Source organism: Lygodium microphyllum, chromosome 10 (assembly GCF_053477565.2).
Source record: "Lygodium microphyllum isolate KBCC chromosome 10, Lygodium_microphyllum_v1.1.10, whole genome shotgun sequence".
NCBI lineage: Eukaryota > Viridiplantae > Streptophyta > Polypodiopsida > Schizaeales > Lygodiaceae > Lygodium > Lygodium microphyllum.
Window position 1 is genome coordinate 128,495,646 of NC_141144.1, and position 23,416 is coordinate 128,519,061.

The 23,416-nt window shown below is 43.3% G+C and overlaps 1 protein-coding gene across 2 annotated transcripts in view; it reads right to left on the bottom strand.

Moving 5' to 3' along the window:
- Positions 1-23,416, bottom strand: part of LOC148030555 (UDP-Glycosyltransferase superfamily protein) — a 129,188-nt gene that overhangs the window by 6,068 nt on the left and 99,704 nt on the right. For both annotated transcript variants that reach the window (XM_087686906.1, XM_087686905.1), the window contains 2 exons: positions 227-499; positions 56-115 (listed from right to left, as the gene is read on the bottom strand). In XM_087686906.1, coding sequence (XP_087543032.1) covers positions 56-115; positions 227-499 — 333 coding nt within the window. The remainder of the gene's footprint in view (positions 1-55; positions 116-226; positions 500-23,416) is intronic.

The window sequence follows — 23,416 nt, forward strand, 5'->3', positions numbered from 1 at the left end:
AGCATATCGAAGTGCGAAAAATGACAGGATAACATTTGTATGATGCAACCATTACCTCCCTCCATGGTGAAGAATCACCGAGCATTTTGGGAACAACCACAGATATGGTATGGATCTGTTTAACATTGAAATTTATATAGCTCAGGTTGCCTGGTCAATTTTCTGGAAAAAAGGGGACTTTTACAACCAGACAAGACAGTAACATATGCTTCATTAAGTAAAGTACCCAGAAAAGCAGAAAAGTCGGCCATCATAAATGCTTAAGGGATCCCCTGAAGAATTGAGGCCGCATGTTTGATCAATCATCCCATTCTCTCGTTTGGATAAATGATAGCATAAAGCACCTGAACCCTCCAAATCTTTTTGGGCTGCAACAGCCATGACAGCAGCATCCAAAGGAGAATAGGCTGCTGTAAATAGAATGGCTTTTCTATCAGCCTTCCTCAAAACATCTCTAAGAACACAAAGCAGGCCCTCGGGGTTGTCTATGAGGCCCATGCTGGAAAAACACAAATTCTGAGTAAGATTCTCAACATCTGTATGTTATTCATCTTAAATTGGCTGCACAATATCTTTCCGCACTCTAAATCATAGCCTGTAGAATATACCTGTTGATAGTGAATCTGGATATTTTGTTTTGCATGAATGATTAGTATTTCATCATCAGAGATATCAGACAAGTTTCATGCATTTATACCCCCATTGCTTAAGTTTGCTTCTTGTGAATATAAAATGTGGCACTCATTTACTTTTTCTCATACCATTTATTTTAGCATGCTTTTTTCTACGAACAAAATACTCATTTCAGCATCTTTAAAGACCAGTTGGTCTATGAGAAAAAAAGATATTAAAGCTTCAGTTTTCATGTAGTCTCTTCTCAGCATAATTTACACATTCTCTTGACATGTAACTTTGCATGCTTTTACCAACAAAAGTCTCATTTCAACATCTGTAACGATGTCTATTACAAAAACATGTCCCATGTTAGGCTACCTAGAATTGCCTTTTTAAGCCCCAAAAACCAATTGTTCATTTTAGATACCACATGGGACTTTTCAGTAGGACAACTGGCTCAGAATGCTCCATAAAAGGGGACTTGGTATGCACTGCCACTTGCATTCCCTTTTCATCATCCCACATTCCACACTAGGCCAGCTCTCCATCATCATCATCATCATCATCATCATCATCATCCTAATCTTCCCTGTCCACCGGCTATCATCACCCTGTCAAGCACCTGCCACCTCCCTCTACATGTTGCTGCCCAGTAAGCCAACTGCTGCCTGATGCTGCCAGTGCCACCCTGCCTGCTGAAACCTCTGGAGGCTGCTTTTCTGCTGCTGGTTCTTCCAGCCATCTTCATCAGCTGCCATCTGTGCTGCTGTATGCTGCAGACTGATGTGTTTTGCATCCAGCAGCTGTTGCCTTGTTGTTGGTCATCACCAAGTGGCTGCTCTTCCAGATAGCTGTGTTTTCAGACCAGCAGAATGATGAGGTATAATAGCTTGCTGGTCTGATATGTAAAGAAGAGTTTCTGCAATTGAACAAAGAGAGAGAGAGAGAGAGAGAGAGAGAGAGAGAGAGAGAGGAGTATGTGAGCGGCCGATTCATCTCCTAGCCACGTGTCCTGATTTTATTATTTTTTACCTTGGTGTGTGTACGCCTGCAATGACTTACTAGGCTCTAGCCCTTGTAGGGTGTCATGCCAGCTAGGCCATGTCAAATTAAGGGGTCAGGTCACATTAGGATCAAGTAGACCATGTCACACCAAGGTGACATTAAATGTCTATCCACATTGCCGATTTCCCACTGCAGAGACTAAGAGATCTAGATGGATAGGAGTAAATTAAAGTGTTGATTAATTGATGTGACATTTACGGAGAGAGACCTTCGGGAGCTATGACCACATGTGCATTATAAAATATACATGTATAAGGTTCAATGGTGCAGGCTAATAGCATGGGAAAGTAGACTCCCACCACATAATGGAAATTTGCCACGTGCCAGTCCTCCAATTCTGCCAGCACCCCTCTGCCCATCCTTGCAACATCACCATGCTTTTGCATGCTCACCGGCCATAGCTCCTCCCACCTTGCCAATGCTCCTCCTTTACTCTTTCTAGCCATTCACCCTGCCTACCTTCAGTGCTGCCCCTCCACCATTTTTGATTCCAGTGCAACTAGTCATTGCTCCCATCCAAGCCAGCTCTGCCTTCCCCTTCTCACCCAGCCTTATGGCAGATTCTTCAATATCCTCTTCCACCCTCGCAGCTTCTTTCACTTCCTTGCACAAGCCACTTCCCTCTCCCCTTCCTCTATTATCCCCCCTCAGGCATTGAAACCAGTCCAATAGGGTTCCGATATACACAATGCTAAAGATATTTAAGCACAATAGCCAAAAGAAGCGAGCAGGCCTTCTAAGATTCAAGCCAGTCCACTACCTTCACCAAGGGACTCCAATGCAGTCCCCTACACATCCTTGACCAATGCTTTTCCACTGATTCATTTTGCTCGACACAAAGCTTGCCCATAGGGGTAGACTGATGGCCCTCAAGGCATCATCTCAAGCCTATAGACTGGCGGCACAGAGCTTGCCCTTAGGGATAGACTGACAGCCCTCAAGGCATCATCTCTGGCCTATAGATTGGTTGGAGATCACCCCCCTACCCCTCACCCCCCCTCCCAAACAACCTAGCTAGAATTGAAGCGATTGCCAAGACCTTCAGAAGCCATCTGATCCAACTCAGATTTGGGGCTAAATTTGATCTGCCAATGGCCAATTGAAGGCCAACTCCTAGACGAAATCAAGGAGCAAACTAACAAGAAAGCTCGCTGGTCATTTGTGACAGCAAGAGACAATTGGAGAGCAAAGGAGATTCAAGGAATCTCAATGTATTCCATCCAAATTGCAATATAAGATAAAGAAATATCACAAAGGGTGTCGGTTTTGGGGCCAACGGGCTGTCCATTATCTGAGATTAAGTGGTAAATTTTGCATTTTCAATTTACCTGATATTTATTCTTGCTGTAATCAGTGTTAATCAGGTCATTACCACCCTGTTCCTGAGAGGAAGGATGGTTTCATGGTTCAATTGCCAGGACACCATCAAACTCTTTGAATTAGTAGGCCTATGGCACATGATTCCAAGTCAGAAGCATTGCCCTAGATGTTGGAATTCTATTCAGCTAAGCATTACAACGAGAATGACATCTCACAATGACATGGGATCAAGTACTCATGATGCATCTCAATCTAAAATGCGGATAATGAAGGGGGAAATGCAACGCCTAATCTTGGAACTGGCTCACAGCATGGACAGCAAGGAGAAAATGTGGGTGTTGACCAAGAAGTGGGTCCTTCTAAGCCAAACGATGTTAGTGACCAGCAAGGAGGTGAAGAATATGATGACTAGGTCAAGGCTCAGTTGAGGACAATAGCAAACATTCTTGCCCAATTGGCTAAGGATTCACAGTTTGAGAGATTTTCAAACTCTCTAGAGAAGGATAGCAAAGACATGATTTTTGAATTCTCTCAAGGATAACAGCATTTGCAAGAAGAAGATGTCATCCTCAAAGGATTTGGGACAATAAGAAGCTTGCAAAGAGCAAGCACCGTAGCCTCAAAATGTACCAAAGGTTAGTATGAGCAAAAGCAATTAGTGACAGTGGGGTAGGATAGGCAAATGCAAGGCCATCTTGCTACTACCAATCTAATGGATTTTGGATAGCAAGGCATGCATGCAAGTATGGGACAAACAAAATCCTTTGGTGATAGTACTATATTTCATGCCATAGTGGGTCGAGGACTACATACAGGGATGTATGGCACAACTCCTTATGGTATGCAACAACCAATTCATGAAATGCAAAATCCAATGTATCCAAGTGTGGCTAGTGGCATGTATAACTCCATGTATAGTAGCATTGGCATGATCCCTAGGGCACAAAGTGGTCTGTATGGTAGTGCATCTGCACCCCCTATTGCTCATGGGGCTCGAGGGATAAATGTTGGTCATGCAAATGCTTCTTATGATGCTAGTTATCAAAGGGAGAAGCCCAAGTGGGAGCACGAGCAAGTGGAAGCAAGGGAGGTGCGAGCTATGGAGCAAGAGATGTTGGGTATTTGACTCACGCCTCACTTACGCCTACGCTCATATGGGAGTGTCGATGATCAGTAGGACACTGGGGCACTTTTTACTCTCGGTAGGAGAGGTTTTTTTCCCCAGACTTATGGTCTTATTGTCGTATGTACTTATGTGCTTATGTTACACACTTATGGGCACTTAGTGTGTGTCGGGTGTGAACACCCCCTACAACCCTAAGGTTTAAGGGTTGTACTTTGTACTTTCTGGTTACACTCTTTCAGTCTATTTCTCTTGGGTATCGTGCTTCAACTCTGTCTCTCACTCTCACACTATCTACTGAATCTCAGCTGCTCCTCGATCCTTCCATCTCACATTTGGTATCACAGCACAGCTCTGAGCTCAGCTCCTGTCTGCAGTGTGCAGTCCTGACCGCACCCGAGCCACCTCTACTCTGCGTCTGCTCCAAGTCATCAGTCTTCAGCACGCCAGTGCTGTTCGTTAACAGTCGCCAGCGTCAGAGAGCCGCTCGCCTGCTGAGCGCTGCCCACTCATCTGTTTGAAGCACCGTCCTGTTCGTCAGACGTCGCTTCCTGCCTCTAGCTTACAGCGCAAACATCTCCAGCTAACTTGGGGCACGCAACCTGTCTCCAGCGCAACGTCTGCCCAGCCACGTCAGTCGTCAGGCGTCACGTCAGCTGCTGCAGGCGCAGACGTCTGCCAGCGCGCTGTTCGTCAGCGCCCAAACGGCCGCCCGTCTGCCCCAGTGTCCACGTCAGCCACGACGCCACCTAAGCCGCCTGTCGTCCCCACGTCAGGTACATTTTTTTTAAAAAAATTGAATTTTAGCCCAGAATAAAGCTCTAGAAGAGGAGGTTCATACGCGGCAGGCACAGCACAGGTGTGGGATAAATTTGATGCAAATTTCTGGACTGGATCATCAGAAATTTTGGGGCTTTTCGTATTTTGAGGAAAGTTGCAAATGAACTGCTGGTACAGTCACAAAAAGATTGTTTTGACAGACATTTTGGCAAAAATTTTGGGGATTTTGATATAACAGTGTTGCTGTGCACTGTTTGCACCTTGGGAAGCGTGCATTAAAAGATAGTTTTTTGATAGAGTACGCCCTTGCACATTAATTGCAGACGTGATGTCTTTACGTATGTATCCAAGGAAGACAGATTGGACGGAAACAACTATTCGCTTTGGTCATTCATGATGAAGAATGTATTAGTGGCCAAGAATTTATGGGATTATGTCAGTGGAGAGGAAACTCGACCGGGAGTTGTAGCTCCCGTTACTCCTCCTCCCCATGGCGCACGTGGACAACGGGGACCTCAGCCCGCTCCATCTCAGCCATTTCCTCCAAGAACTGCAACTCAAAAAGCTTGGGATACACGTGATGCACAGGCCTTGTCGCTGATTGCTCTGGCAGTTCAGCGGTCCATCATACCTCACATCCGTTCAGCATCTTCTTCACGAGATGCATGGTTGACTTTGGAGCATATGTTTGCAGGAAAGAATGAGACTCGGATCTCTTTCTTGAAGAAAGAGTTGGAAACTTTGAAGATGCATGAGGGTGATTCTATGCAGAATCACTTAAATAAGATTCAGGACTTAAGAGAGCAGCTCATGAATGTAGATGAGTATTTTTCGGATGCACAGTTGATATCCACCACCTTGAATTCCTTACCTCCTTCGTACTTGTCTTTTCATACTGCATTGAATCTCACCATGAGGATTGCTGAGTACCCACTCACTTTTATTCAGCTGGTTAGTTTGCTTCTAGAGGAGGAGCAAACAAGGAAAAATAGTGGTGTGGATGCTATAGTCTCTAAGCAGGCTTTTGTGGCAAGACAGAAAGGCAAAAACAGCAAGGTGAAAAATACTCCACAGATTTCTGGCACTTCGGGCACATCGCAGAATCAGACACAAGGGGGGACGCAAGCTAAAAAAGGAAAATGTCATTATTATAAGAAGCCCAGCCACTATATCACTGAGTGCAGGAAGTACATTGCCAAAGAGAAGAAGAAGGAGTCAAGAATATCTGTTTCTACTACTCCTTCCACTGCTAGTGAGTCCGCGTCCTTTGTTGTGGACAAGGACTATTGTTTTTACACTTGCAGTTATGACATCTCTTGGGCCGATAGAGCACTTAGCTCTACAGAGGATGCTGACACTTGGTTCTTTGACAGTGGTGCTTCTAGACATATTACATCTCGCAGAGATTTGTTTGCTTCAGTTAGTGCACCTCCCATTGGGAAATCGGTACAGTGTGCCAATAATGCATCATACCCTGTTCGTGGCATTGGGGAGATTCAGCTCATAGCCATTGATGGCTCTATTCTCCGCCTGCACGATGCTTTGTTTGTGCCTGGAATCAAGAAGAATTTGCTTTCTATTTCTTCTTTGGCACGTTGTGGTTTGCAGGTCACATTTGATGATGACCGTTGCATGGTTAGAGATAAAGAACGCATGACTTTGGTCTTGACAGGATCTTTGTGTCATGGTTTATATGAGTTGGATGCTCTTTCAGTAGATCAGTCGGCATACTTGACATCCACTCTTACTCCTGCTATGATACAGGCGGAGTTATGGCATGCTCGTTTAGGGCATGTAAACTTTGGCAGCTTGATGCTTTTGCAGCGTACTCAGATGCTAGATGGCTTATCTCTCTTGGAGAGACCTCCTGAGCACTTATGCAAGGGATGCATTTTAGGGAAAATGCATCGTTTCTCATTTCCTCGTGATGTTGCTTTCAGAGCAACAACCAGATTGCAGTTGGTGCATTCAGATGTTTGTGGGCCTATGCAGACCATGTCATTGGGCGGTTGTTATTATTTTGTGACATTCATTGATGACTTTACACGTTTTTGCTGGGTCTACTGTTTGAAAAAGAAGTCAAAAGTGTATGATGCATTTTTTGCTTTCAGTGCACTTGTTGAAAATCAATCTGGATGCAAGATTAAGACTCTCCATTCGGACCGAGGGGGGGAATACATGTCCTCTATGCTGAATTCTTTTTTGCAGCAGAAGGGCATAGTCCATCAATATACTACTGCCTATACTCCACAGCAGAATGGGGTAGCAAAGAGGAAGAATCGGTCACTCATGGAGATGGCCAGATGTATGCTGAAGGCAAAAAGCTTGCCTCGTAGTTTTTGGATGGAAGCAGTCATGTGTGCTTGCCATATTTTGAACAGATGCCCTACCAAAGCCTTGAAGACCATCACACCTTTTGAGGCTTGGAACAGCCCGTAAACCTTCTGTTGGTCACTTTCGTACCTTTGGGTGTCTTGCCTATGCGCATATTCCACAGGTACTTAGAAAAAAGTTGAACAAGGCTGTTAAGTGCATTTTTATGGGATATAGCAATGAGAGCAAAGGCTACAGACTCTATGATCCCGTTACAAAGAAGGTTTTTGTCAGCAGGGATGTTGTTTTTGATGAAAAATCAGAATTATCCTTGGCTGGTTTGGATACATATCAGGCTGCCCGTGATGTTTTTGAAGGGCTGCTGCCCATTACTTTTGGTGATTCAGCTGGAGCTTCAGAAAATGAACCTAATGTTCAGCCAGTTGCTCCTATGTAAAGTGCAGAAATTCAGCCATTGGCTGATCGGAATATTCAGCATCATGCTGAAACTGAAATTCAGCAAGAGCTTGCACACAGTCAAGATGCTAGACAGCTACCTAGATGGTATTTGCAGACTATGCAAGATAGTCCTTGGGATGCACCCATGGCTGGTCGTACTAGAAGGCAAACTCGTTTGCATGATTCAGCACATACCATGGAGTTTATTATGGCAGCAAGTACTTTTGATAATGAAGAGCCTGAATGTTATGAGGATGCACAACACAGTGTGCATTGGATGGCAGCTATGCAAGCTGAATTAGATTCTATTACTAAGAATCAAACTTGGGATTTGGTGTCCTTGCCATTTGGGAAGAAAGCCATTGGAACGAAATGGGTCTACAAACTGAAAAGGAAAGCAGATGGATCCATTGATAAATACAAAGCACGGCTTGTAGCTAAAGGCTACGCATAGAAAAAGGGCATTGATTATGAGGAGACATTTGCTCCTACTTCCCGTATGACGACCATCACGTCTATGATTGCTTTGGCTGCACATTATGGTTGGACAGTGCATCAACTAGACATCAAGACTGCATTTTTACATGGGGAACTTCAGGAGGAAGTTTATGTACAGCAGCCCATTGGTTTTGCAGTTGAAGGCTCAGAACATTTGGTATGCAAGCTCAAAAAGGCACTATATGGTTTGAAACAAGCTCCTAGAGCTTGGTATGCAAAAATAGATGCTTTCTTGCTTGGTCAGGGGTTTCTAAACAGCTCATCTGAGTCTACCCATTACGTATGTAAAGAAGGGGGATCTATGCTGATTATATGTCTTTATGTTGATGACCTTTTGCTCACTGGAACACATGCTGATCAGATTTCAGCATTCAAACAAAATTTGCACCAAACTTTTGACATGTCTGACTTGGGAGTTTTGCATTACTACTTGGGCACCCAGTTCGTACATAATGCTCGAAGTATTGGGCTATCACAGTCAAGGTATATTGGCCAGCTTCTTGAGAAGTTTGGCTTACAGGATTGCAAGCCAGTTTGTACTCCCATGGAACCTGGACTGAAACTGTCATTACATGATGACAGTGATTTGTTTGATATACATACATATGCTCCTGCAGTTGGATGTCTTATCTATCTATGCAATACTAGGCCGGACATACAGTTTGCAGTTTCAGCTTTGAGCAAGTATATGCATCAGCCACATATGTCACATTGGCAAGCTGTCAAGTGTGTTTTTCGCTACTTGCAGGGTACTCGTTCTCTTGGGTTGCTTTATGCCAAGGGGGGACCACTGCAGTTACATGCTTACAGTGATTCTGATTGGGCTGGTGATTATGATACACGTCACTCCACTAGTGGCAATTGTTTCTTTCTTGGCTCTTCTTGCAATTCTTGGCTTAGCAAGAAACAATCCATTGTTGCCACATCGTCATGTGAAGCTAAATACAAGGCAGCTTTCACTACCACGGTTGAATGCGTATGGCTTAGACGCTTGCTAGGTGATTTGGATGTATCTGTCACGGAGCCTACTCCGTTGTTCACTGACAGTCAGAGTGCCATTGCAGTGGCACGGAACCCAGTGTTTCATGCTCACACGAAACACATTGAGATCCATTATCACTTTGTCAAAGAGAGGCTACATGCAGGTGATATCAGCCTTGTCTATTGTCCTACCACCAGTAATGTGGCAGACATCTTCACCAAAGCTCTTCCTTGTGACAAATTTGAAGCATTTCGCGATGCTTTAAATTTGATATCCTTTGGTGGCGGATGATCCTTGTACTCTTGATCACTCTTCACTCCAGGGGGGTTTGTTGGGTATTTGACTCACGCCTCACTTACGCCTACGCTCATATGGGAGTGTCGGTGATCAGTAGGACACTGGGGCACTTTTTACTCTCGGTAGGAGAGGTTTTTTTCCCCAGACTTATGGTCTTATTGTCGTATGTACTTATGTGCTTATGTTACACACATTTGGGCACTTAGTGTGTGTCGGGTGTGAACACCCCCTACAACCCTAAGGTTTAAGGGTTGTACTTTGTACTTTCTGGTTACACTCTTTCAGTCTATTTCTCTTGGGTGTCGTGCTTCAACTATGTCTCTCACTCTCACAGTCTACTGAATCTCACCTGCACCTCGATCCTTCCATCTCACAAGAGAGCAAGAGAGCAAGAGAAAGAGACACATGATGTGGGAACTTCGCTGGTCACAATGTGTGACTAGCCTTCCCTTATCATTAGTCCTGAAAGAACAAAGAATAAAGTAACAACGATGAGCATCTGCCACCTATAATGTACAAGTGTACGAGTACTAAAAGTGAATACATGAGCGATGTAGGCACATGGGCCTTTACCCCCAACAACCTTCTACTTAAAGGCGAATGTGCCTCTAGTGAGAAGACAACAAGAAAAAAAGTGAAAGTACAAATATACATAAAGTACAACAAGATGAGGAAGGACATCATCTCATTCTACACCCATCATCTTCCCAAGAAATGCAAGATGTTCCACTCAAAGACTTTTAGCTAGCAAATCTACAGGATTTTGGTCAGTTGAGATCTTGACAAGCTCAACAGATATCATAAATACAATGACTATGTGAACAACTGATTTGGTGGGCTGTAGGACATATGGGGGGCTAGGTAAAACTCACCTCCCATGGAGAGTATGGATGATCTCTGTCCAAATATAGAAAGAGTCTTTGCCATGGAAACATCTTAGAGATCAATTGCATGGTTGCACCTTGCAGTCTAAATGTACCAACCAATGATACTAGCAATCAACTCCCATTTGTGATAGTGTCCCTGAGTCCATAGTGCCTATGAGTAATCTTGATTGGGTGATCTTGCTCAAATGCTGGCCAATGATGAGAAAAGAGTGGCTCCCCTTGAAATCCTCATGTCCACATGCTAGGTATTCATATGTGACGCAAGCTACTACTCCCCAAGTCACAACCATAGTCTGTGCTATAGCCTATACAAAAACCATCTTGATGGATCTCCACACCTCTTGAGCTTTGGGACAATGCCATAGTGCCTCTATGTCTCCTCTAACTTACCACATCTTGCACATGCTACTAGGACCTTTCCATAACTGAGCCATGTAACACTTGCCAAACTCTTATGAGCTAATAGCCATAGGAAAAGAGCAATCTCCCTAGGCCTAAAACTATCATCTAGCCTTCTTCAAAATTTTGATAGGAAGGGATCCAAGATACCTTGTCTAGGCTAGTGAGGAGGGGCTACTAGTTCTGCTCCTATCATTCTTGTCTATATCCTCCTCCCTATCATGGTGATGTAGCTAAAGAAAGCATATCAACGAATGCCAAATGGATCTCTCCAAACCTACTCTCTTGGATCCCACTATAATCTCGAAAGGGGCCTCCTCTAATAAGCCTAGTATCTCCATCCCTCCAATCAAGTAACTAGGTTCAAGTCAATGGACCATCTTCCCTCACATTGTGCCACTACTTTGATCCATTGCCTAAAGCAACATGTGAACTTTGCGTGACGAAATTCCTCTCCTTGGAGGTGGCTATTTTCCTCCACCATGAAAGTGAAGATCTTGTTTTTGCTACTATCAATGACCCCAAGAATAATGCCTCTGATGGAGAGGAGACCTATCTAGGTCTAAGAAGTGGCTATATTTTTCCTCCACTCAGGAGGGACTCCCTCTGTCACTAGCTCTATTGTAACTCTGGTGCTTTAGAGACGATCTCAGGATCCTTTATGTGCTCTTGAAAAGTAAATCGGTGTCCCACTGAGAAGGCAATCTACATGGAGAATCTCCCCAAGGAAGGGTAAGTCCTATGTCCAAGAGTGTGTCTAAAACTCTAATCTCGGAGTGATTGAAGAGAAGAGGCTACCTCCTCTTCTCTTGAATTGAGATCGGTGGTAATTGATGAAGGCCAAACAAAACATACCATTAAGCTCTGATGATGGCAGCTGCAAACCTAACGTTGGTTTTCTGTGTAGTGGCTTGTACATCAGTGGAGTTAGTGGAAGTAGAAACAATTGCTTTACATCAAACATGAGATATATAGAGGAACCTGATTTTTCATCCTTAGAAATGGACTTGTTGTCCAATGATTTTGGTTCTAATAGGTCACTTTGGCCCTTTTTTTTCTTTCTTCCCTCTTTCCTTAATTTATTTATTTGTTTGCTGCCTCCATACAAATCTTTTTATTGGGGTTTTGTGGGCCTGCTGGTTTCAAATTTCAGGTTGCTTTTTCCTATTTGTGACTCTTGTCACTTTTGCATTTGAAATTTATAGCTACATGGCATCTTTGAATTTTGCAAAAGCACTATGCCTTTCACTTAATCATTTGCAGTTTATCATTGTTGCCGTCTTTGCAAGTGCAATGCAGGACTTGATGGAACTTTTGTTTTCTTCAAGAGGTTCAACCGATGCACCTATGGCTATCTCTCACTTAACCATTACACTCTCTTTCTCATTGATCTACTCCCCCACCTCTCAGCCTTGAATGCATGGAAAGTCGAACGATGACAAGTGTAGTGAGCTCGCCCACTCACCTTCTCATTGTAGGCAAGGCTCAAAGATGCATCAATGGCTCCATGATTTGTATGCAGATCCTCAAGCATGCTCTCTTTCCATTGCTCGAATTGATTCGTGCAAGCTTTGTGATGAGAGGAATGGAGAAGAAGAAGAAGAAGATAGAAGAGGAGAAGAGCTTTTCCAACTAATCTCTTCCTCTTTCTTGCACTCACTCTCACTCAGACACACTATCTCTCCCTCCTCTTCCCCTCCCCCCCCCCCCCCCCACACACAAAAGTAAGTAGAAAAAGCTAGAAGGAAGAGATGAGGTGCGCGCGCACGTGCGCACACACGCACACACACAAAAGTAAGCACAAGAAGCTAGAAGCAAGAGATGAGGCTCTCTCAAGTTTGCACACACTAGAATGATCTTATCCATTCACAATTTGGTTTTTATACATGGGTTGAGTTGGCACCTAGCCTTTTTTTTATGGCTTTTGGCCAATCCTTCTTACTCTATGCATACAATCTTAAATTGATTTAGAGCGATCTTTCGAAAGTGGAATAAAATGCTAGTGCTTGCAACCTCACCTAGCTGTGGGTCTTCCTCTCCCACACTGAGAAGTATTACAACTTGCACAAGAGTTAAGCCTGGCTCTCAAAATAATATTACAAATAATTACATAACTATGAGAATGAAGACGAAATTATTGCATGCACACTATGAGTGGCCCAAAAGGATTAATCCTTCAAAATATTCTCAGCATATTAAGCCTTCACTGAATTCCTAATCTTATTCCCCTTTTGCTTTTTGTGGTATCTACCTTTTACTATTCATGGCCTTTTGCCATTTGCAATTAACATTACCTCCCTCCTAACCAAGTGCTAATGCCATGGTAGTCTTTGTCAGAGATAGCATGCTTTAGCTTGCATTGTAGATGAGAAATGTTAGGGATGGTTGTGTGGACATTATGAGGAGAGGTGGTTGTCATTGAAGCTTGATGGCGTGGTAAGTGGTGGTTGGAGTGACCTTAGATATCAAGCGGGAGTGGTGATTGGAGGGAGATGAGATCCTTTATTACTAAGGGTGGTTGGATTTGAATGAGGTGGTCGGAAGATGGTCACTATTGGAAGATTTTAGCTCAAGGCAGAAGCTATGAATAGCCACATTTGCTTGTACCTGCGAGGAAAAGCCTCTTGTGCTTTCTTTCCTTAGGGGCATGCTAGTCTATCTTTGTGTGCACATGATATGTTGTTGAATTGGCAGATGGGTCGAACTTGGGAATATAGGTGAGCCAAGACTCCCTAGGGAAGCTTTACCTTTGATGTGCCCTAAGTTTATGTGGGGAAAGTATGAATTAGGACTAGGGGGTTCAGGATAGAGTTGGTCGATCCTTTTAAGTTACAATGCTATATAAGAAGGCTTTCAGCTTCTATGAACGTTATAGGATTGTAAAGGTAAGGAGGCACATTAGAAATAATAACCTTGGCCAATATCAAATAGTTTTTTATTTATAGGCCTTGGAACTTGAGGCAGGCAAATTCTACAATGCTTGATCTCTTGAGATACTATGTATCTAAGCATAAGTCACAATGAAAGTAGTATTTGCCTTTGGTAGAGTTTACATACAATAATACAGTGCATAGTTTCACTAGCAAACCTCCATTTAATGTTGTGGAAGGTGGCAAGAAAGTGCTCCCTATTTTGCATACAAGGGATAAGATCTTTGAGACTGACCAATACGTAGAAAACATGGATGCAATGTTTATAAAGGTTGAGTATGCTCTTCAAAGCTCCCAACAGAAGCAAAAGAGTGCAAATGATTACCATAAACGTGCTTCGCTTTGCAAAAAGTGACTATGTGTTGCCGCATTTTGAAAAGGAAAGGCCAAAGAAGATGAAAGGTAGAGAGAGGTTGTATCCAAAGCTGAGTATGAGATATTATGGGCCCTTCTAGGTGTTCAAAAGGATCAATAATATTGCCTATAGGCTAAAATTGCCTTAAAATTAGTAGATATACAATGCCTCTCATATGAGCTTGTTGAGCCCTTTTCATAGTGATGTGCATGAGTATATATTTGCTAAAATTTAGCTAGAGGTTGAGGAGCTAGATGAGATATTGGTACCTGAGTAAACTTTGGTACATAAAGAGAAAAAGATCAAAGGTAAAGTCTCTAGAAGGTATTTGGCGAAGTTTCAAAATTATTCACCAATGGATAATAAGTGGATGGAAGAGGATGACTTGGTAGACTATTCTCAATTGTTGTAGCTTTACCTCGAGGCTTTTTAGTTAGAGCCAACTTTGGATCAAGCTTAGTCATGTTCAACAAAGTAAGGGTCTAGGGCATTGCTAACGCTCAAGGGGAAAGTAGCAGTTCCACTCCTCCGATGATGGACAGCTCTAGTGTATAGTGGATCTCAAATGTATTCAACATACATCCAAGGTATTGTGCTGACAATATATCTGCCATGAGGTCACTATTTGGTATACTAGTCAATACAATCGGTACGCATATGGCATGTTTTTTTACCTCCAACTATGAAACTATACATTTACATCAATAAGCATCAGTTTACATTAGTATATGATCATCCAAGTTTGATTATCAGTTGTTGATTTTCATTGGATGATCATTAGTTGTTAGTGGTATTCACATGGTTTCATGGACAGCAGTGTGTTTTATGAATGCCACTGATAGCTCAAACATGGTTTATGCTCAGTTTATGTTTTGTTATGGTTGTTGGTCAAGAACAGTTTATATATGCTATTAAGAGATGCATTCTATGGGTTTTTGGCAGATGTTTTGGATTATTTATGAGTCTCATAAATTATTTATGTTGGCTGGAAATTTTCAGCAAGTGTTTGGCTTTAGCATGGTTAAACAATGGTGACCAATGTTGTTTTGACTATGATGCCTTGTGTGAAATTCTAGTGCAATATGATTTGCTTTGGCACATTGTAGTGCAATCGAGAATTATTTTAGAGATTTCAAGGGGATGGTCTATCACAAGGACATGAATTGCTAATGCTTTGCTTAGCATTTGACTAAAAGTTCAATGAAATGTATAAATGTGACTTGCACATGTGAGGTGCAAGTTGATTATTTTGCAATGTGGAACCCAAGACCCCGAGATATCAATTGATGCCAAAGGCAAAAGTTGTAATAAGTTATGCCTGATAAGTACTAGGTGGTATCCAATGTTAGAACTTAGCCTAGAATATTTATTAGCAAGTAGTGTGAGTGGTGACACTAGGGAAATGGCATTAATTAATCAATTAGTTAATACCAATTTTAGGCGAGTGAGTGCTTAGGATCATTTCGGTGATAAATTGGCCTAGCCAATTTAATTGTTGGCCAATCAGGTTATTTTTTAAACGTACAAATCGATATTTTTTTTCCAAGAAAAGAGAACTCTATTAATAACACCTCAGAGAAAGTCCCCTAAGGTAAATACAAAGTACAAGAAACTCTGTGAAGAGTAACTAAGTACATCACAGATACAATGGTTGTGTAAACAACCGATCTAGTGGGCTAAAGTGCCAAACCATCTGAGGGATAGTGTGAAAGAAGGTGTCTGAATCCCAAATCCTCAGGAAAGCCTCTCTTTTCTTCCTCATCCTCTCAGAGCTGCCCTACAACCTCTCCCATCTCCCACGGAGAGTATGGACTATCTCTCTCCAAATCCTCAATAAAGACTCCCCAATGGGTATATCCTGAAGATCAATGACCTAGCTACATCTCGCAGTCCATATATACCAAGCTATAATACTGGAAATCAGCTCCCATCTGTGACAATATCCCTGAGTCCACTGTGTGTGAGTAGTCTCAGGCCTGGGATCCTGCTCAGATGCTGTCCAATGATGAGAAAAGAATTGCTCCCTTGAGTATCCTCATAGCCGCAAGCTGGACCTCTGTCTATGACCCAAGCTACAGCCCCCCATGTCGCCACCATGGACTTTGTTGTACCATGGAATACTATCCTAAGAGCTCTCCTCCAAATCTCTTGGGCTCTAGGATACTCCCAGAGGCAATGTCTCTGTGTCGCCTCTGGCTCACCACATCGGGCACAAGCCACTAGGTCCCTGCCATATCCAAGCCAAGTGCCAACTGCTAAACTCCTATGGGCTAGAAGCCATAGAAAGAGAGATATCTTCCTGGGCCTGAACCTATCATGTAGCCGCCTCCAAAAGTCGTATAGGAACTCATTTGAGACTCCCTCTCTATGCCAATGAGGGATGGCTGCAAGCTATGCTCTAATCTTGCTCATCTGTATCCTCCATCCCAATCTAGTAGTGTAGCCAAAGAAGGGGATGTCGGATGGCCTATCAAGGAAGGGATCCCTCCACACCCACTCTCCTAGATCCCACTAAAGTTTTTGTAGAGGCCACCTCTGGTATGCCCAATATCTCCATCCATCTATAAGACAAGTGGTTGGGTCTAGGTCTATGTGCCATTTTCTTTGAAAGTATGCCACTACTCTGATTCTCTGCCTGGAGCAGCCACTGAGTGTTGTAAGTTCAAGGTCCTCTCGCTGGAGGCGGCCATCCTCCTCAACTGTGAAAGTGAATATCCTGTCTCTGCTAGATGCAATGACTGCTAGAAGGATATCCCCTCTAGAGAAAAGAACAATCCAAGTCTGAGAGGAAGTTGTTTCAATTTGTCAATCTGGTGGAACCCCTTCCATCACGGCCTCAATCATAGCCCTAGCTCCCCTAAGACCATGTAATCTCTACCTTTGGGTCTCATGTGGTAACTCCTGAAATGCAAACCATTCCCCCACTGATATAGTGACCTGTAAAGAGAATCTCCCCCATGATAAGTGTGTCCGCTGCCCAATGGTGTGGCCTGACTCTGATCTCAAATAAGGATTAAAAGAGAAGAGGCTGTCTCCTCTTCTCTTCAATAGTAGTCGAGGGGAGCTGGTGCAGCCCTGGAGATACAGATCTCCAAGCTCTAATAATGGCAGCTGCAAATCTGACCTCGAAGCTCCTCCCTAAATCTCTGGTGCTAATCTCCTTAAATATCCAGTGAATGCTAGGCTACCATGGTCCTCCATGTATAGGTGTCAAGTCTTCTAGCCTCCCCATCAGAAGTTTCTTCCAGGGCTCTTCTCCTCGAAGCAGACCCCTAACAATGAGCTTGACCAATAAGGCACCGGATGGGGATCAAGTAGTTGCAGTTATGGGAACCGACCTGGTCTTACAACAGATAGCTGCTTTCCATGAGAGGGCAGCCATATTTTATTTTATTGGTAGGACTCCTTTGATCACGAGAATTCGTGCTTGGCTGCAGTCCATGCTTGTCAGTTTTGAACAGTGCTTAGAAGATGTTTTAGGGTGTATGCAGATTCCCCTTGTTAAAGAGATTTATGATGGCTTGAAGGGATTCTTTGAGGTTCTTTTTCGTTCTGCAGAAGTATGGGCTCTTATTTTGCAACACATTCCTTTGTTTATGGATGGGCAGCTAGTTCATGTGGTTCCTTGGAGGCCCATGGCAAAGTTTCAGGAGGTGCTGAGATAAGCATGCCCAATTTGGGTAGAGGTGGTGGATTTCCCTGCGTATCTCTAGAGACTCGTCCCTCTGGTTTTGAGAACCATTGGGGAGGTTTTGGTGGAACCTCGGCTTGCTTCCCACAATCGGAATAGGGCATGCATGCTTTGGGACACAAGGAAACCTTGCTCAACAAAGATTCGTTTTGAGATTCCAGGCTTACAAACGTTGGTGTATGAGTTGAAATGGGGTACATTTGCAGGACATTGTTTCAAATGTGGTCAGTTGGGCCATTTCATTTTAGAATGCGACAAAAATATGGAGGTAGGGCAATGCCCTATGGATCCAGTATGGAAATGCAAGACCACCTCCCTCATCAGACGATTCAGAAGCCCGTAGCTGATCTTGAGTAGCTTTCCCAACATGGTCATAATGAAGGCAGGAAGAATGTTTCCCACAGTGGTGGGGAGCGTGCTTCATTTGCCGATGGGCGGAATTTGTCTCTTCGGGAGGATTCGTGGGTTACTATGGTTCGTCGTAATGCCAAACAGGATTCTCACTCCGCTCCTGCCCATCCTCTGCCACCCCCAATCACTCAAACCTTTCAACATAGAGGTAGGGAGTTTTATATGAAACCCCAATTTTTGCGTGCTCCGACAGTAGAAGATAAAGGGCCTTCTGATTCTATTTTGCGCTTCGATGCGCATGGGAGGCTTGTGCCTCCTCGGGATGTTTTCCGCTCCCCGTAGCAGCAGTTCCCTTCCCTTGCTTCCATTGCCGGCTTGCAAAGGGCAGATCTTGTTGATGTTATTCGAGGTGAAATGGAGAGATTCCAGGCTACCAAGGCTATTGATGTAAAAGGGAAAGGGAAAGCAGCAGTTCAGTAGTTTTTCTCATTTGTGATTGATCATGAAAATTGCTCTGTGGAATGTGAAAGGCATTTCTTCGAGCAGACAGCAGTATCAGCTGTGGAAAGTGGTGCTAGCTGAAAAATGGAATGTTTTTTATGTTGTGGAGCATAAACAGCACGCTTTGGCTGGATCTTCATATGTATATAAGGATTATGTAGTTTCCTTTAGTGGTCGTCCCCCGCACGGATCGAGAGTTATGTTGGCTGTCAAATCCTCCCTACAACCTTCGTTGGTCTCTCAGGACCCTCATGGCCGATTTTTCATTTTTGAAATCATTTATGAGGGTGACGTTTTGTGGATTGTAGGTGTATATGCTCCTTCTAATGCAAGGGAACATCGTCAGCTTTGGGATGACTTGCACTGCCTTGCCATGGCTCATCAAGGTTTTGTTATGGGTGACTTTAATGCCTGTGTTTCTACAAATCAAGTGACCTCTCCGCATTCGGTTATGGATGGTCCTGAGAGACAGGCTTGGGATGCTCTTGCAGCAGCATCTTTGAAACAGGCCATGTGGTCCTGGATGTATCCATCACAAGCTGGATACACTTATCTTTCTTTTAAGCATCTAAACACTTGGGCTAGACTTCATAGGATTTACATCTTCCAAAATGACTCCTTTCTTCCCGCAGTCATCGATATGCGCATGGAACAACAACATGTTTTGTCAAATCATTACCCTTTGGTCCTGGAAATGAGCCACAGACCTGTTCATGCATTTAAGGCTCTCCTAGCCTGTTTGCCACTTCGGTTTAATCAATCTTTTTTGCAACAATATCAGTTTTTGGAAGGTGTTCAACAACTGATAGCCTCTTTTAGCTCGAGGATTCTATCTACAGGGATGGAAGCATGGGCGGTTTTTAGGAATAATGCACGAGCATTATCTCGACAATATAGTGTTCAGCGTGCCTCCTCGTTTCGAGCTGAATTGCAACATGCTCAATCCTTATTAGCTCATTCCTTGTCTCTATGTCAAATTGGGGATTCCAATGATAACTTGCTCACATGCATTGAATGGCTCAAAGGCAAGGTCCAATCTCTTTAGGAAGAGGAATATGCAAAATACAAATTGTTGGCCAGAGCTGAAGCTTTACATGATAACAACTGTCAAACTCATCAATGTTTTGCTCATTTGCATCAGAAATATACCCAAGAAAATATTGTGCGCTTAAAGAATGGGCAAGGTGATATGGTGACCGATCCTGCCTCTATTATTCGGATGACTGTTGACTTTTATAGGGCCTTTTTGGGTCCGCAAGAGATTCTTTCAAATGTTGTTCTCTCTGCTCGTACATATATTTGTGACCTAGTTAGTAATCAAGTCAAACCAGAATGGATGAATTTAATGGAGGCTGATACTTCTGAAGATGAAGTGGAAGAAGTGTTGTCTCACTTGCCTCGAAGGAAAAGTCCAGGCTGGGATGGGCTTCCTAATGAGCTGTTTTCAGCCCATGTGCAACTGCTTAAGGACCCATTAACTCGCTTGTGTCAGCAAGTGTGGAACTCTGGTATGATGTCTTCGGATTGGAAGATTGTTGTCATCAGGTTGTTGCCCAAGGTTCCTTCTCCGACCTCTTTGAAATAATGGAGACCCATTTCTGTTATGGGATCGATATATAAAATCTTCTCCAAAATTATTGCCAACAGATTGCAAAAAGTTTTTCCGCACCTCATTCATCCACATCAATATGGTTTTATTAAAGGTCGGAATATAATGCACAACATTTTGAATGTTCAGCTCGGAATTGACTATGTCAAAGCTTCTAGCCAGTAGGTTGTTATGCTTCAGCTGGATATTGAGAAGGCATTTGATCATGTCAGCTGGTCTTTCTTGCGGCAATGGATGTCCACAATGGGTTTTGGGCCCTGTATGATTTCTCTAGTTGATACCATCAATCAAGGTGATGTGGCCCGTATTGCTCTTAATGGAGGGATTACGGAGGAAATTGCCTTGTCTCGATCCCTTCGGCAAGGCTGTCCTCTCAGCCCTTTAATATTTGCTTTGGTAACTCACCCCATGTTCTCATTATTGGATAAGTTGGCAGCTCAAGGTGAGATAGTTGGCTTAACTCGTCCTCGCAGTGACTAGCTTGTGGGTCAATCTTTGGCAAATGATTCTTTTATGTCCTTAAGGCTGATTGTATTAATGTTAATCGGGCAATGGTGGCCTGGAATCTTTTTGCTTTGGCATCGGGTCTTCACATTAATACTCAGAAATCCACCCTTCTCACTTGTACGGAGAATGATTTGCAGGCCTTGGGCTGGAATGGAATTGTGATCACAAGGGGTAATATAACCAAACACTTGGGATATCCTATTGGTGTGGAGGTTGCTCCCCGTGCCTTGCTAGATTGGATGGCCTCCCGAATTCATGACAGGTTCATGTACTGGAAATCTCAGAGTTGGCCACTACATGTTAGACTAAAAGTGGCTTAATGCATTATTATCGGTATGATCTCATTCTTTCTGCCATTGTTTCCTTGGACTAAGAAGTTCATTTTGGATTGGTTCAGTCTATCAGATTTATGCTCTGGAAAAAGAAGGGCAATTGTTTGGGGCAGGTATGGATCTCATGGCAGCATGTGACCACTCCGAAAAGGATGGGGGGTGCAGCCTTGCTAGATGTTAATTTGCATATGGCCGCTTTGAGGCTATCCCTGTTGTAGAGTCTATGTATTCAATGTCATCCTTGGTAAGATATTGTCAAATTCTTCATAGAAAAGACTAGCATCTCTCATGGTAGCACGGTTATTCATGCTTCCTGGTGGCATGCTCTTAATTCTACAAGGCCTTTTCTCCTTTCTCACTTGATAGCTTCCTAGCAGGAGATGCTTCATTTTGCAATTTGGCGTCCCCCGGATATTCGTAAAGAGAAAATTTCGCTGCAAGGAGAAATATTGGCTTCCTCAAGGTGGTTGGATTGGCCACAAAAAGATTTGCAGCAAGACAAGTTCAATCAGATGGCTAGGTTGGGGTTGAAGACAGTCAGTGATGGTGTTATTCTTGGGCAACTCCGTCTTTATTCCTTTAGGCGCATTAGTCAATATTTTAGGGTGCCTCATGGATACAAGGACATTTGGTCGTCCGTACAAGACAGTCTTTAGAGGTTCTTTCCTTTACCTACGTTACGGCCATTGGATCCTTGGCGTGACTGGATGTTTGTGCTTCCTGATGATTTGGAGAAACGGTCAGCTAATCAGATATATTATCAGATGGTGGAAACCAAGAGATGGGTCATGGAGAAAGTGAATAGGTTATGGCATCGTAGGGACAATAAAAAGAAGTGGCGGGAAGAAAGATTTATCCAGCTTCGGAAATCTAAGGTCTCGTATCAAGGAAAAGTGTTCATGTGGCGGCTGCTCATTGGGGGCCTTCCAATGGGAGAAGTGCTTCGTGCCCGAAAGATCTCTACTAGGCATTGTGTTTTCTGCACTACTTGTGATGAGACATTGCTTCACCTCTTTGTCTCCTGCCCTATTGCGCAACAGATCTGGAATTTCATTTCTTGTGTGTGGTCCTCGATGACACAGCACCGCCTATCAGTTCATTCGTGGATTATGGGAAATAAGTCCTCCATGTCCTCTTTGAGTTCAGATTGTTCCTGCCTATTTCATTTCCTTAGATGGACAGCCCTGTGGCATATATGGCCTACTCGCAATGCCTTTATTTTTTATTTAGCAGCGGGCATCCATGGGCATGTGTCCCGTGTTTCTGGACTAGTGTTATGGCAAATCTCCTCTATGATGTCAGTGGGCCTGGTTCTTCCAGATATTGCTGCTCCCTGGCTGGCAATTGTTTGCTCTACTCCAATTGTTCCTTCTGTGTGATCTATTAGTACTCTTCATGTAATAGGCTGTTCTAGTTGTTCTGTGAGCTTGCAGGCCTCATGTAAATATTAGTTTTAGAGAGAGTGAGAGAGACAAAGTATGCTCACTTGATGGTCTGATGTAATAGAAAGTAAGAGATACTGAGAGAATGTTGACCCAATGGTCTGATGTAAATTTTCACTACCTAATTCATTTATCTTTACGAAAAAAGAAAGGGGTTGGGGGGGGGGGGGAGAGAGAGAGAGAGAGAGGAGAGGGGCCGGCGCTACCATTGTTGCTGCAACAATTGACACGCCATTTCCAACCAACAAGAGACCCTCCAAGAGCTAGTGACATGCCCCGAAGAGACTACAACAGTAGGTGATAGCAGTTTAAGGCCTATTTCAGCCAAGCAACATCATATTCGGGGTGTTCCATTTGTGGAGACAGCTTCCATGGCTGTCTAGATAGGGTAACAATTGAGTTTTTCCATTTTTACGCGATGAAAGTATTAATTTTCTCTCCCTCGGTATACTCTCTCATTCTCCAATCTATTCTCATCCTTCCTCAATAATTTTCAGTAAAATCAACCATTGGAGGCAAAGATTTTGACAAATCTCTTTTGTAAAGCCTAATTTATAGCAGACATTGGGATTTGATAGCCACCTCAAGAAGCATGCTAAAAAATTGAAGGCCTAGAGACTTGAATTCGAGTCACTGAAATTGAGGCAATTTCAGCAGATGCAAGAGGTTATTTAAACAACAAACATTTGGGGCCGAATTTGTCACCCAATGAGCACAATCGAAGGCCAATCCTCGAGCAAACCAAGGGGCAAATTGATTTGAACGCTTGCTGGCCATTTATGACAACAAGAGGCAATTAGAGAGGAAAGGAGATTCAGAACCTCATTATATTCCATCTGGATTGCAATTCAATATGAAGAGAATCTGCAAGAGGTGCCCGTTTTGGGGCCAATAGGTCATCCATTGTCCAAGATTAAGTGGTAACATCAACATTTGCAGTTTATGTGAATTTTATGCTAC